This window comes from Lynx canadensis, chromosome B2 (assembly GCF_007474595.2).
Source record: "Lynx canadensis isolate LIC74 chromosome B2, mLynCan4.pri.v2, whole genome shotgun sequence".
Taxonomy (NCBI): Eukaryota; Metazoa; Chordata; class Mammalia; order Carnivora; family Felidae; genus Lynx; species Lynx canadensis.
This window is the reverse complement of record NC_044307.1, coordinates 37967491-37982603: the sequence shown is the minus strand read 5'-3', so window position 1 is coordinate 37982603 and position 15113 is coordinate 37967491. Positions and strand designations below refer to the sequence as shown.

The 15113-nt window shown below is 53.2% G+C and overlaps 1 protein-coding gene across 1 annotated transcript in view; it reads left to right on the top strand.

Moving 5' to 3' along the window:
* Positions 1–541: 541 nt before the first annotated feature.
* Positions 542–15113, top strand: part of KCNK5 (potassium two pore domain channel subfamily K member 5) — a 37985-nt gene continuing 23413 nt past the window's right edge. Inside the window, exon 1 of the mRNA XM_030315425.1 lies at positions 542–1105. Within this exon, the coding sequence (XP_030171285.1) occupies positions 920–1105 (186 nt within the window). The 5' untranslated portion in view covers positions 542–919. The remainder of the gene's footprint in view (positions 1106–15113) is intronic.

Below are 15113 nucleotides of genomic sequence, written 5' to 3'. Positions count from 1 at the left end.
AATGGGGTAAAAGGGGAGAGTCTCACCTTTGTGGCTGGATTAGTCCCTGATATCCTGATTCTCTACAGCTTCTCCAGTACCTTTCTATTCTAACCTTACACTTAGCCTTGGTTTACAGGAGGGGGTGAGAGAAAGAGACTGAGAATCAAGCTTTCTTGGCAGAAACGGCAGTGGACGAAAATTGAGTTACAACGAAAATAGCAATAGTAATAACTTCCTTGACCCCAGTCATTAGGTACACACTCATCTTAGTTAATACCACCGGCACTAACAACAAACGCGAGCCCCAGAGACCCCAACCTCTCCGGCACCGCGGGGCACGCAGCCTCCCCTGGCGGCAGCCCCCGGCAGCGCACGGAGCACCGAATCCCGTGCGCACCTCGCGGTGACTTCTCCGGCCAGCCAGCCGCGGGGCCTGCGCGGGGCGGGCCTGAGCGGGGGCGGTGCAGACGAGGGGCGGGACCTGCACGGGTACCACCCCCGGGATCAGGCTCGGGAGGGCGCGCGCGCTGGGCGCTGGTTAAAGAGGCGCGTGGAGGCGGGTGCCGCGCACACTGCTGCGGCTAGCGGAGGACGGCCCACGTGTCTCCCTAGACTCTGGCCTTGAGTTCCCCCGGCTCCCTTTACCCCAGCGAGCCAGGGCGCCCCCTTGCCCCGCTTTGGTGTCCACCCACCAGCCTCCCCCCCGCCCCCCCCCGCGCGGGAGCAAGTCCTCGTACAGTTCCCCGCGCTTGGTGGGCCAACTTGGCGGAGCAACTTTGTCCAGAGAGCGGCGCCGGGGGCGGGAGGGGGGGGAACAGGGCACTGCGCATGCGGAGCTCCAAATTCAAACAGCTGTTTCCAGAGGCTGTAGGGCGCGTGGACCCGGAGCCGCAGGGGCTAGGGGAGCCTTTCTCCAGGAGGCGGCCGCTTGAGAGCCATGGTGGACCGGGGCCCACTGCTCACCTCGGCCATCATCTTCTACCTGGCCATCGGGGCGGCGATCTTCGAGGTGCTCGAGGAGCCACACTGGAAAGAGGCCAAGAAAAACTACTATACACAGAAACTGCATCTGCTCAAGGAGTTCCCGTGCCTGGGCCAGGAGGGCCTGGATAAGATCCTGCAGGTGAGCCGCCGTCTGTGCCCCTACAGACACTGGAAGCCGGCCGGAGCTTTAGGAGTGCCGAAGGGAAACCCTTCACAGCTTTGGATAACCCTCAGTCCCTGCGGGTAGCCCTGGGGGTGGCAGGAAAGGATGTCTCACATGGGTCTGGCTGCTGAGGTCTGTCGTTCACCCGTAGACACGGGAGTCACCCACGCGCGGAGACTCTTTGGGAACCCCGTTTGTCCAGAGAGACGTTGGGGTTGACCTCTGGGTGAACCGGCCCCGCGATGGCTCCCTGTGAGTGTGCGGGTACCTCCCTCGTTGGAGGGGGGCTGTAGGGCGGATAAAGGCGGTTATCTGCACTTTGAGAAGCTCCCGCTCCCGGAGTTCGGGAGTGGAGCTGGGTGCCACCCCTTCGCATCTCCACCTCCCAGCTCCGGGCCAGTGCCGCGCCCGCCCTGTGTTTCTTCGGGAACGTGAGCCGGCCGTAGTGGCGGGAGGGTCCCACAGCCCCAAGCTATGCAAAGCCTCCTCCGCACCCGGACCCGCACCCGCAGGGCTCGGGAAGTGGGTGGGGGGCTCCGAGCCGCCCCCCCACCCCACCCCGGGATGGGGGGCTGATGGCCGCAGTGCCTGGGACGCGCTCAGGCTTCCGGCAGGGCTTATCTCATGGAGACACCTCCCCTCCTCCCCCAGGGCTTGGAGTTAAAGTTGGTGAAAGTAGCAGGTTGAACAAAAGAACAAAACCCCGGGAATCCTTTTTAGGGTAAAGGAGAGGTTGAGCAGAAGGGGACGCATGGGGTATAGTTTCTTCTCCGTGTTGGCATTGAGAGGCTCTTATCTTCTGGTACGTGCTCTATGGATGGCTTTGACCTCACTAGAATAAACTGGGGCTGACCATGGTGGCTGGGATCTTGGGTCTGTTTGGGGCCCAGGGTCCTCCACGCCAGTTTCTCAGAGGCTCTTAGCCTTAAGCACCCACCCTCCCTGGCCTGCACTAATGGCTTCTCTCCGGTGGAAGGACCAGGACCTGGGTATAAAGAGCTGGTGACGGCTCTAGATTGTGGAGTGGGGTAGGGGTAGATTGTCTAAGGTGTTATTTTTCTCTTGGGGTGGAAGATGCGAGAAAGGAGGTTTGATGAGGAACAACATTTAATCTACGGCAGCCGCCCAACATTTTATGATTGTCTAGTTGTCTCTCATTTTTCTGGTCTCAGTTTCCCCGTATGTGAAATGAGAATGCACCCGTCTTCATCTGTCTTCCCTGCCCTGGACTGTTGGGAGGTTGAAAGCTGTGGAAAACATGAGTATGTCTTGCTTGTGCTGCCCCCTCATTGTCCTTAAATCGATGGACATTCACACACCCGAGCATATAGGTACCTACCAGCAGCTGAGCAGGTGAAGACTTGTCCTCCCAGGAGCCAGTGAGAGGGGAGGTTTAGGGGTGTTGCATTTTAGCGGGGAGAGCCTCTGGGCCCTTAGCAGTCCCCAGAGTGGGTGACCGTGGGAGGTGAGGTTGGTGGGGAGGAGGAATTCAGCCGGTAATTGGGGTGGTTTGGCTGCTAATAGCAGGAACTTCTGTGGATGAGTGTCTGCCCTGTGTGTGTGTGCGTTGGGGAGGGGTCACTTTATAATTTCCCTTGAGGAAACAATTCCCCGGGAGAGCAGTTGTTGTTTAGTTTGTTCCAGGGCTTTGTTTAGAGGGGGAAGAGGGCAGGCGGGGATGATAAAGAATCAAGCTGCCCTCGAAGTGTTTCCCTCTTCGCCACAGCAGGGGAAGGAAGGAAAGAATTCAAGGCTGAATGTGGGAAAATAAACTTCAAAACCCACGGAGAAGGGAAGAGGGGGGTGGTCAGGGTAAGGCAGCCGGGTGCAGCTGGTGGTGGTAGCTTTGGAAGTTAGCTTTCTTAAGGGGTTCGAGTCAACAAAAAGCCTCTTATTTGGGGGTCCTCTTAAACCCGCTGATGATTGCCCCCCAAAAGCAGGCAGGTAACTTTTAGATGTGGGCATCGGGCCAATCTGATTTGGAGAGGATCATGGACAGCCCTGTTCCCCATCCCTGGCCAAAAAACTCTCCAACCTTCTCCAACTTCCCCTCCCATCATAGGAAAAACCCAAGAAGTGAACACTGACCAGCGGAAGCATTCTGCTAGCATCACTTTTTAGTCTGCAGAAATCTGCCTGGCTCTGCTTTCTGTTATGTGACTTGAGGCATTACCTTCAGCCCCAGGAAATTGGTTTAAGGAAAAAAGAAGACTCCGTTGTGGAAAACTCAAACTTCTTTCCCATCTGGCCTGGGGCATTTCCACCTGAGGTTCTGTGTTTTGTCAGGTTCTGAGTCACCTTTGTAATCCTAGAGAAGTCCCAAGCTAGAAATTCCTGGGGTAGGGGCGGGCTCTTGGGAGGGGTTGTTAGAAGTGGGGGGTGCAGACTGAGTAGGGTTTTTTTTTTACACTGGAAACTGCATGTGCTTTCAAATGTGTGCAAAGGGAGTTAACACAACACACTGCTCACCTTTCATTAGGTCTTATAGGCACCCCGCCCCAACCGAGTTGTCTGGTTCTTCCTGCCCGACTTTCATATGCTTACCCTCCCTGCTTCTACCGCAGCAGCCTCAGACCCTGTGGTTGTCCTCCTTCCTGCCTTCAGAACCACCTTGAACCCTTGCCTCCCCAGCCTCTTCCCTGAATTGCATGCAGAGGTTTCCACTAGGGCAGTTAGCATGGATTTGAGCACCCTGTGTGTTGGGCACTGTGAGTGGTATGTGCATTTTATAAAAGAGAGTGGGCACAGGCCTGTTTTGACATCTGCATTGGCCATTTTACCCATCAAGCCATTTGACTTTGCCTCTTTCCTCAGTGCAAAGTGAGGGTCCAGTGAGGATCAGGGCAAGTAGAAGCGTTATGCAAGATGCCTACAGATGTCACTTAAAGCAAGCACGTCTCCCCCTGTCTGTTTGTGTTTATTGAGCACACATTGACCTAGTGCTTTACCTGCGTTAGTTCAGGTACTTTTTACAGCAACCTTATGAATTCAGATAAGGAAACTGAAGCTCAGGGAAGTTGAAGTGGCCTTGGTGACACAGCAGGAGGGCACAGCCTGGGGTGGGAACCTGGCTCGCCTACTCCTTGTACACCTTTGCCCTGCTTCTTAGGCCTGTGAAGCTGTTGAATGGGTAGTCTGTAAGTGAGCTTAGTGGAGTGGTTCAGCTGGACTTCGGTCAGCTGGGAAATTTTATTTTCTATTTCCCCTAGAACAGGCGTTGGCATGCTGGCCTCCTGTGTTGGGCCTGGCCAAGCCAGTACCTCCTCTGTTACTGCGGTAAGCATCGGTCCACCCCTCCCTTGGCAGCACAAAAGAGCAAAGGGTTGGGATGCAGTGAAGGGGGGCAGTCTCAACCTTCACCTCCAGTATGCAATGATCATAAACAGGAAGGATTTGAGAACTCACTGTGCACCAGAGCTTTGAATAAGCACGTTCTATACATTCTTACTTTAATTTAATCTTGGTGACCACCCCCTTTTATAGATGAGGACAATGATATAACTTGCCCAGGATTATATAGTATAGAATCAGGTTTCACACTGAAGCGGGTTGATCCCAGAGTACATGAGAACATTCATCAACGAACATTTATTAAGTGTCCACTATGTGCCAGGCACTAGGCGAGGATCTGGGAGTGCAAAGATGGATTAAGACACCACGAGGCTCAGACTGGCTGCTGGGGAGAAGGATGAATAAACCCACTATGATGTGATGGTTCCTGAGGGCCTCCAGAACCAGCCTGAGGGGTCAGGGAGGACTCTCAGGAGGTGATGACTTCAAGTGGGGTTTTGGATGTAGGAGGGTTTAAGAGGGAGAAGGAGGGAGAGAGTGAGGTGTTCCTGCTGTGGCTCTTGAGATTCCCATGTCTCCAGGGGTGTGGTAGGGGTCGCCCCATGCCCTGCCTTCCACTGGAGCACCCCATCCCTAACTGGTTTTTCCTAGACTGCTCACACAGCTGACCAGTTCCCAGAAGCCTCTTGGATCCTACTGGCCTCCTTGCCAGCTCCAAACTGCATTATCCTATTTGGAGGTTTTCCGTGGGTGCCAGACCCCGCTCCTTTTATTTTCTGGACCCTTCCTATTCTCTTACATGTTCCAGTCTACAGTAGTCAAGCTGATTCCAGTTTTGAGGTTCTGACATCGTGTTTCTAACACCAATCCTCCTCCTAAAATTTGAAAATATAACCATGGGTTATGTGCAAAAGTTACATCTGACCAAATGATGTAATGATCTGACCAAATGATGCCCTTAGAATGGGGCACATTCATTGAATTTTTTTGAGAATTGAGGGTTAACATGAAAACCTCTTTTGTTTCAAACCTCGTTGGAAATTGTAAAGCACACTGGTCCACTTAACTGCCTTTGTAAGTAAAGGGAACACAATAGATCTTTTGATTATCCAAGATCACGGAGGCCTCCACGTCATTAGTTCAAACTTGGATCCTCACTGTCTAGAACTGCAGAAGTGGAAAGTAGGGAAGTTGGGGTTTTGAGAGGAAATGGAAGAAAGAGGTCCCCTCCTAATGACCTGTTTGTTTATGTTCCGATCAAAGTTGAGGGCAGCTGAGATAATAATAATTCTCAAATCGGTAAATATGCCTCAGTTAACTGCTCTAGTTAGAGTTTAACAGTTAAAGTGGATTTTTATTGAATCGTTTTGAGAGTTTTACTAGAGCCCTTAGGATGATTGCAGATGGCATGGTATTAGAGAATTATTGAGGGTGGGAATTAGCAAGTGTTGAAAGGTTCTAGTGGGGTGGGGGGAGCCCTATAGGAGGGGGTGCAAGGGAGGTGATGACTGTTGCTTCTAAGTGTTTTCCTGGGGCTTTGCCCTATTTATAGTCTTACATTTAAAAGAAACAGTCCTCTGGTTTTGGGCGCTGTGCTTGGCCGGCTCTGACCTCAGGCCAAGGGCTTTCATCTTGAAGTTGGCTGTTTGCTGTCAGATTGCTCTCAGCTTCTGAACTCTCTGTGGGGTGGGGGGCAGGGAAGTATAAGGCTTTGGGGAGCAGAGGAGCCATGGTCCTGACATAGTACCCCCAAGATAGTCTTTATACATGGGGCGCCTGGGTGGCTCAGTCAGTTAAGCGTCCGACTTCAGCTGGGGTCATGATCTCACGGTCTGTGAGTTCGAGCCCCGCATCAGGCTCTGTGCTGTCAGTATAGCAGCCTGGAGCTTGCTTCTGATTCTGTGTCTCCCTCTCTCTCTCTGCCCCTCCCCCACTCATGCTCTGTCTCTATCAAAAAATGAATAAATATTAAAAAAAGAAAGATAGTCTTTGTACAAATTGGGGTGCAAGAACTACTGGGCCAGAACTGGGTGATTCAGAGAGGCCATGTGTGCTGGGTACTATAAGAAAGCATGTGAAATAGGCTTGCCTCCTTCCCGGTTCCCTCTGGGGGAATGCAGAGGGTCACGGCGAGTCTCCTTGGAGATTTCACTGACAGTTGCCAGGGACTCTTAGAATAAGGCAGACGAGGCCTCACCTGGCCATCCTCCCCAAGGATGGGTTTGACATGGATAGAGGACATGCTTTCCTCCAAGTGCCACTCGCCCCACCACCTAACTGCAGGCTCCTTGCTGTTGTTGAAAGAGTCACCATGCAAGCAGTATGTCTGATGGTTACGGGCTGGCCTCTGAAGGCATGCCACAAATCTCACCCTCACTGTTTGCATAGACGAGTGCTTGGGACATAGTGCTCATTAAGTGTTAGCTGCCGCTGTTGCTGCTACTGTTCCTAGACAACCCTGCTGTGTGAAGGGACTGCCCCCACACAAGTGTGGTTCACACAGTAGCAGGAAGACCTTCCTGAAGCAGAGGAAAGGTCAACCGACTTTTTTTTAATTGTAGTAAAAAACACATAACAAAGTTTACCATCTTAACCATTTTGAAGAGTCCGTTCATTCTTGTTAAGTATATTCACACTGCTGGGAAACAGCTCTAAAGAACTTTTTCATCTTGCGAAGCAGATTCTATCGCCCTTAAACAACTCCCTTTTCCCCTCTCCCCCTGGTTCCTGGTAACGAGTAATCTACATTCTGTTCCTGTGAATGTGACTACTTTAAATGCCTTCCAAGTGGAATCATTTGTCTTTTTGAGTAAAATGGTGCCACCACTATGGAAAACAGTGTAGAGGCTCCTTAGGAAATTAAAAATGGAAATGTATGATCGAGCAATCCCTCTTCTGGGTATATATCAACCACATTTTTAAAGAGCTAGACAAAGAAGGGGGGATGGTGGGTCCTTCTTGCCCACAGCCCTCAGGGAGGAGTAAAAGTGCGTGATGGTTCTGGGCTGCAGCCATAGGGCCGAGAGGTAAGGGTCAGATGACAAAGCCCTCTGGGTTTAGCCAAGGAATTTGAACTGACCAAATTTTTGCAATTTTTAAGTCGGGGAGTGAACAGCATTTCAGAAAGTTCCCTCTTCCTTCACAGGCGTGGCAACTTAAAAGAAGTAGAATCTTCAACTCTAAATTAACAGCATTTCTGTGGGCTGATCCCTTCACCCCATGGGTGTTCTGATAAGGATGCTTCCTCCCTTGAACTTTCTGATGTGATGGAGTGTGGGTTTTTCCACCAAAACCCACAGAGCCCACTCCCCCCCGCCCCCACCCCAATACACACACAACACAGCCCATCCACCCTCCCTCACACCCCAGCTTTCAGTTAGGGCGCCTTTTCCTCTTACCATGAACCCCTTGGGAGGTTCAAGTGTGGGTTCCTGTCCCAGCTAAAGCCCCCCCCCCCCAATTTGATGACCTTCCAGATAATACCTTGGTTGCCCCTTTATATAAAAAAGTGGGGGGGGGGGCGGTGGGATATTCCAGCTCGGTACAGCTGCCTGGGCCCTCTGGGCTTTTGGTGAGGAGTTAATCTGATCCCTAAATTTCAGAGATCTGGACAAAGGAAGGGTGGGCTCACGGAGGGGCCTCCCTCCTGGCCAGCATTTTTGTGTGTACTGAAGCCTCAGAAACCATACTGGGCCGTAGACCTTGGGGGCTCAGCCTCCCTGGGCAGAGAAACAAGGCCACAGTGGTGAAACTGAGGGGAAATGCGGTCCTGGTGCTGAGTGATGGGTTGCAGATGGTAGAGGTTGGAGAGATGGGACAAGAGTCACCGGGCCTCAGGATTCAGTTCCTGTTTGCTGAGGCCTGTGGAACCCCTTGGCCTGCAGGGGATCTGGCTCTGATTAAAACATAGCCCCTGCCCTCAGGGAGCCCCCAGTCTAGAGAAAGAAAGGTAAGGAGCTCTCACCTCGCTGACATTGGTAAGGGCACCTGGGGGTTCTAAGTGTGAACGAGTGAGAGATTAATTTCTACTCTTGAATTTAAAGAAGCGGGTATTTGAGGCAGGCTGGAAGGATGAGTGGTATGGGTAGCACTCTGCTGAATTCCTACTGGGTGCTGGGCATTGGGCTCCTACTTTAACCGTGTCTCATTAAACCAGTCCAGTGGATTCAGTGTTACTGCTGTGCCCATTAGCCAGGCAAATGGAGGCCACGGGATTTGCTCAGGTCTACATGGCTACCTGGAGGCTCAGACTCATCCCCACCTTGCTGACTTCAGAGCCAGGAATGGAGAAGGATCCAGGAGGTGCCCTTATCAGCACTCCCTTCTAGTAGGAGCACCAGAATGGACCACAGAGTTTCAATACCGTGCCCAAGGTTGTCCTAGTGGAGTTGTCCAGCATTCTCCATTTCTTTCAAGTTCACCCACAGCCCTCTCCTCCAAAGAGTTCATGGTCCACAGCTGAAAGTATGGAAGGTTGATACCCTATTCCCTTCCCGAGCAGGGGCCCTGCTCCTTGCTCTGGGGAAAGGTGGCAAGGATTTCTCTGCTCAGTCCTGGCTCATCCCAGGCTTTGGTCAAACCTCTTCCATTCTGGAGGATTCCAGGGGCAGATGGCCTCATGGGTGTCTTCTCTGGGTGGTGGTCACTCGGGACCTGGGATCAGAGTTGTTTCCTCGTTGGGGGCAGACTCCACCCACTTGCCCTCTCACAGTGCCCTTGGCAGGCAGGTCCCTGTGATTGGCTTTGAAATGTGCATTCTGTTTTTCCTCCCCTCCATCTAAATATTTGGGTTTCCTGCTGAAATATTTAAGCAGGATTGCGTACTGTGGCTGTTGTCACCTCCCATGGCCCAGTGTAATCTGGCTGCAGCTGCTTAGCTGGGTCCCTTCTAGGAGGGGGAGACTTGCTCCCCAACCCCAGGAGAAAAGCCCTGCAGGGTGCTTGATGGCCCAGCCAGCACACGGTTGAGCCCCTCCCTTTGTGTGGACCTCTGCTTGGGGCTAGGGCTGGGGCTGTCGGACTCAGATCTGAACCACTGTGTAGGAAATAGAGGATTCGGACCTGGGTTCCGATTCTCCCCATGGTACTGGTGTGTGCTGTGCGATCCTGGCTGGATTTCGCTTCTCTTGGACTCTACTTCCTTCAAGTAAATTCATCCATTCACTCAGGAAGGCTTGAAGTGCCAGTTAAATTAGGCCCAGGTAGGCAGTAGGAGCCCTACGTGGGCAGGGACCCTTGGCCCTAATCCACAGACCTGTGCAATAAGCATGTGGGGGTATAGCCAGCCACTGATGTGCCCACAGTGTCTGCTGGGCCCCCGGTGCCCAGTGCTGTGCCCAGCTCTGAGGGGGGGTGTGGAGATGCATGTGGACCTTCAGTACTGTGGCCAGTCTGGAGGACCTAGGCCTCCTCAAGATGAAAGCACTTTTCCTTTTTTTTTTTTTTTTTTTTTTTTTTTACTGTTTATTTATTTTTGAGAGGGAGGGAGAGAGAGACAGAGTGCCAGTGGGGGAGGAGCAGAGAGAGAGGGAGACACAGAATCTGAAGCAGGCTCCAGGCTCTGAGCTGTCAGCACAGAACCCAACGCAGGGCTCAAACCCATGAACTGTGAGATCATGACCTGAACTGAAGTTGGACACTTAACCAACTGAGCCACCCAGGTGCCCCAGAAGGCACTTTTCTAGGTGAACTGAGCCAGGCCCAGACTCTGGCCCCTGGTCTCATAGTCTCCACACCGTGAAGAGGAGGAAGGGAGAGTGCCATTATCAAAATGTGCTCCCGCTTTCCCCTTCAAGCCTCATGAGGTGGGGCCATGTTGCCTAGTGGTTAAGGACAGGCTTTCAAGTCACAGTGGCCTTTGCAAGCTGAGTGGCCCTGAGCACACGACTCGCGTCTGAAAGGGAGAGCGATGTTACCCATCTCAGTGGGACGAAGATAACAGAACATGGAGAAAACGTATGTGATGTTCACTCCCTGTAGCTGCCAGCTCCAAGTTCACCTTTAAATTCAGTTTATTGCCATCTCTTCTCCGGGGGACTTGACAGAATAAACTGCTCTCCCTCTCTGGGTCATTCTCTCCAGGAACCCCTTCTCAGCTTCCCTGCCCCCATCCCTTTTTTATAAACTTTTCCTGAACTCCTGTCTCCTGGGATTAGCAAAACCAATCAGTGTGAGCATTTAACAGGTCTCTTTCCCCCACCCCCTGGCCCAGCTAGATGCTAGATGGGGAGCCATGGATTCTGCCTTCAAGGAACTTGAGACAGCAAATATCCAGTCCTTCATTCAGCAGATATTTACTAAGCACATACTGTGTGCCCAAACCTGTTTGAGACCTGCTGCAAAGGGAAGCAGCTCCTTCCGTCCCTGCCTTTTGGGGAATGTCTTCAGACCATGTACTACGGAAACCAGGAAGGCAAGTGGACCCGCCGGGGGGAGGGAAACAACACTCCCTGCCCCTTCCTTGTGGAAACCGTTTGATCTTCAGAGCGAGCAGGAGGAAGGCCCGGCTGTTTGCAGGGGAGAAGAGCATGCCTTGAGCAGGTAACTCCAGCCTGACTGGCGCCTGCATTAGGCTTTTGCTACCCCGTGGCCCACCCTGCAGGGTACCCCCTCCACAGCTGGCCAAGGATGTTGGCCCCAGGGGATGGAGCAGGAGTGTTGGGTTGTGTCGCCTACAGTACCTGGGTGACCCCTGAGAAACCTTCAGATACACAGGCTTTGCACCCTTCCCAGATTCTCACCCTTGGCCTTACCATGGGTCTCTGCAGACCCATTCCTCCAGGGTGCCTCCCTGTGACCTCTCCGGGCCTGACTGAGGTGTGGCATTTCCATCCCATCTGCTAGATAGGAAAACCGAGGCCTGGCGAGGAGCTGGGGACAGACTGTAGAACTAAGCTCAGGTTAAACTAGCTCAGCTTGCCCAGGTCGAGAGCCTTTTTCCACTGAGCCATTTGTCACCCTGCCTCTAATCCTCTTTTAAATGGCCTTTAAGTCAGAACCTTGACCGTGTTTTGGGGTACAGAGGACTTAATGTTACTTAAGCTAAATTGGCCTGCCTTGATTTCCTAACCTGCCCAGCACACCCCTTTCTGTGATCTTGAGGGCCAACTTCCCCACCCACGAGTGAGTTTTTCTGGAACAAGAGGCAAAAGTTGAGATTGTGGTAACTGTAGGCTCGGAAAGAAGCAGAAATGATCTCATGCTTCCCCAGGGAGCTTCCCCATCACAGGATTCTGCACCCCAAGTGTTTGCACCCAAGGAACTGTCTCGTTGGCTGGTTTCTCCCCACCCCCCATGCCCCCTTCCCCCGGAGGCTGGCAAGAGTGGCTGATGGGGGAGGAGGGTCAGGCTCCGGGCACATCTCCTGGCGGCAAATCATAAATTGTGAGGCTGAAGGGAGCTTAGTGGTTACCTAACTGGCCTCCCTGTACAGCCCCAGAGCCAAGGCCCAGACCTTCTGAGGTTATGTAACTTTCCCAAGGTTGCTGCGCAGGAAAGTACAATAAAGGAGTAATTAGAGCTAAGTGGGGCAATTAGGGAAGGCTTCTTGGAAGCCGTGGCCCGAGACGTAGGTTGAAAGGTGACTGCCACACCTCCTAAGAGCTCTTCTGGCCACTCTTACAGCCATCAGGGGTCCTCGGAGCCTCAGATCGTGACCACACCCCCTCCCCAAACTCAGAAAACCCTCAGTGGCTTCTCCCTCAGACTAAGCCAACATTCTTGCGGTGTGATTTGGACTCTGCTACCCACGTGGTCTCCCCTCTTTCTGGACCGCAACCTTTGATCGCATTCGGCCTTGATATAGGTGGGAGGCTGTCTCCTGAGGGTGGAGAGGTGGTCTAAAATGCTGTACGCTCATAGCAGGTTTTCAGTTTTTATGGAGACCTGGAGGTCTGTGTCCACCAGTAACGTGAGCTGCTGTGGGGAGGGGTGGCAGAGGGGCGGAACCACAGTGCTAACAGTAGTAACGGTAGCTGGCACTTGGTGGGGGAAAAGGTGCCATGGGCCAGGCGAGGGCCACTGTCACGTTGCACCGACTGCCCAGCAGTGGTAAGATAGCTGCTGTGGGGAACTTCATTTTGCAGATAATGCATCTGAAGCAGAGAGATTAAATAACATAACCAAGGTCACACAGCTAGTTAGTGGCCTGAACCCAGGCCTTCAGAGTCCAGAGCCAGGGCTCTGCAGAGTGGCCTCTCATGGTGTCCTAAATTAGCGCCAGTCCTACCGATCTTTCTAGGCTACCAGCCACTCCTTGGGGCTGGATTTTCTGCTCGGGGCCCATTGGTTCCTAGCACCCCAAAAGCTCCCCATGCATGCTTGCTTGGCCTTTGCTGAGCGCTGTGTTCTGCAGCCTTCAGGGTTCTGACACCACTGTTTCCTGACCACATTGACCAGATATAGGTTCATTTGCCATTTGCAGCATGAAAACATTTAAAGCAGGAAAGCTTGGGTTATGTAAGTGGGTGCCACAGTTCAGAGTCGGGTCTGTCAACTCCTTTCCTGCCTTCAGCCCCTTTTCTCCATCATCCTTACAGACCCAACAGGCCCCTACCCTTCATGACAGAATTTGTGGGTCAGGGGACCCAGAGACCGAGGCTTTGAGAAAAAAATCAAGGAGCCAACGGGGGAGGTGTAGCTGTGAGATTTCCACCTGAGTCCCCATATTACTGCCACCTCCTCAGCAGCTAAACCTGTACTTGTGACGTGTGCCCCCATTTGGCTTCCCCAGGGGAAGGCCCCCAGCAGGACTCTGGGCTACACCTTGGTAGGGAATAGCTTTAGTCTTGCCATCCTCCTGCAGTGGAAATACCACCCCGATGCTGCTCACATGGCTGAGGATAGAGGTCGGTGACTGCAGCATGCTGAGGACCCCAGGACGGGCCCCTTGTGTCTAAGTGCAAGTTTCTTGACCCTCCCACGTCCCAGGCGCAGGGTGGCACCTGTGCACAGACCCTCTGGAGGAGAAAGAACAGCAGCCCCGTACCTTCCCCATTTCTGCTGTTCAAATAAAACTCTGGCCTCCTGGGTCGTGGAATGCATCCTGACAGTGTTAGCTTTGGAAGCACGCCCTTCCCTTGTCAGCATCCCGGCCCCCCAGAGCAGTGCCTCTCACTGAGGGTAAGTGAGTGCTGAGTGGGCTAAGTGGAGCAAGCTGATGCAGTAGTGTCTTGTCAGCACCCCCTGGGGAGCAGGAAAAGGAAGGGTGTCCTGATTATCAGCTTTTCAACACCCCGTCTCTCCCATCCCCCAGACTCTAGCCGCAGCCCAGAGATCTACTTATGAGTGGCCCAGGGAGTGGGGGCCTAGGGCTTACTCAGCTGACTTGCTGTGTGACTGGGCCAGGTGGCTGCCCCCCTCGGAACCAAGGACTTGCTCCCTAAGGCCAATTAGACACTTGGCTGAGCACCTGCCGTATGCCCAGTACATATGCTGGTTTAAGGACTGTGGAGATTCTGGGAAGAATTAGATGTTATCTCTGCTTTTGAGGTTGGCGTGGGGCTATGCAATGTGTATGGAGAATTACTGAGTAGGGAGCTGGCATGTTGTGGGGGCCTCGGGTGCACCAGGGGAGAAAAGTTGCTTTGGGCCAGGGGTGTCAGGGAAGGCTCCCCTGAGCCTGGGGGTCACCTTCCTTTGAGCCTCCTCCTTCTCTGGGCACGTCTTCCCCACTCTGGGGGTCTGCACTCTCCCCCCCCCCCCCCCCGTGAGGCCCTCAACCTGTGCCCCAGTGGATCACAAGTCTAGTACTGAGTAAGGGGTAATTATTAATGAATACCCCGAACCATGAGCTGTATTTCTCTTTCCTTCAGCCTCTCTTCCACCAGCCCTCAAATTTCAGAGGCAGGACCCTCACAGCCCTCCTTTGCCTTTTAGGTGGACCCACTTCCAATCTGGAAAACTGTCCCTAGCCCTCCCAATGGAGGTCTTGGCCAGCCAGACTCTATGTCCACCCAGCAAGCTCTCTGGGACTGCCCCCACCTCTCTGAACCTCACTGCGCACCGCCCTCTTGGGACAGGTCTATAGGTTGCCTGGCAAAGTGTCAACATCTCCCTGGGTTAGGTGTGCATTGGGTCTAGACCCAGGGCAGGCGCCACGGTGCTGGGGCAGGGCAACTTTGGAGACATGGGGGCCACTTCTGGGTCCTGCTCCAGAAGTTTCCCATCTGCATCAAGCCTGCTGAGGACTCAGGTTCACTGATCTCAGCTTTGGCACAACCTCTCTTTTTGGAACGTTCCAGGGCTGAGAGCTGCATGTGGTCAAACCCCCTGGCTCCTCTGCCTGCTCTGTGTTGGGGTCACTGTGTACAGGCCTTAAAACCTCCCCTTCCTGAAGCTGGTCTTGTGTCTGTGGACACACTCCTCCGCCCCTCTCCCCCGCTGCTCTGCACACACAGGTTAGTCCTTCCTTCTTGACTGTCTGGGGCTGTGTGGCCAGTGGATGGGAAACCCTCAGGCAGACTACCACAGGGACACCTGATGCTTGAGCTACCCAGGCCCTGGGGGTGGGGGTGGTTTCCTGGGGGTGGTGCTTCGGTTGGTATTTCTCAAAGTGGGACTGAGCTAGAAGCCAGGCTTCCAGTTAAACAAAAACAAGACTGGGGGTGAGGGCAGCTGGGACTCTGAAGTTAGTGTGGGGGTTCTGTTAGCGTTGAGTCATAGAAATTTGATGTAAAAACAGAAGGCGTGAGTA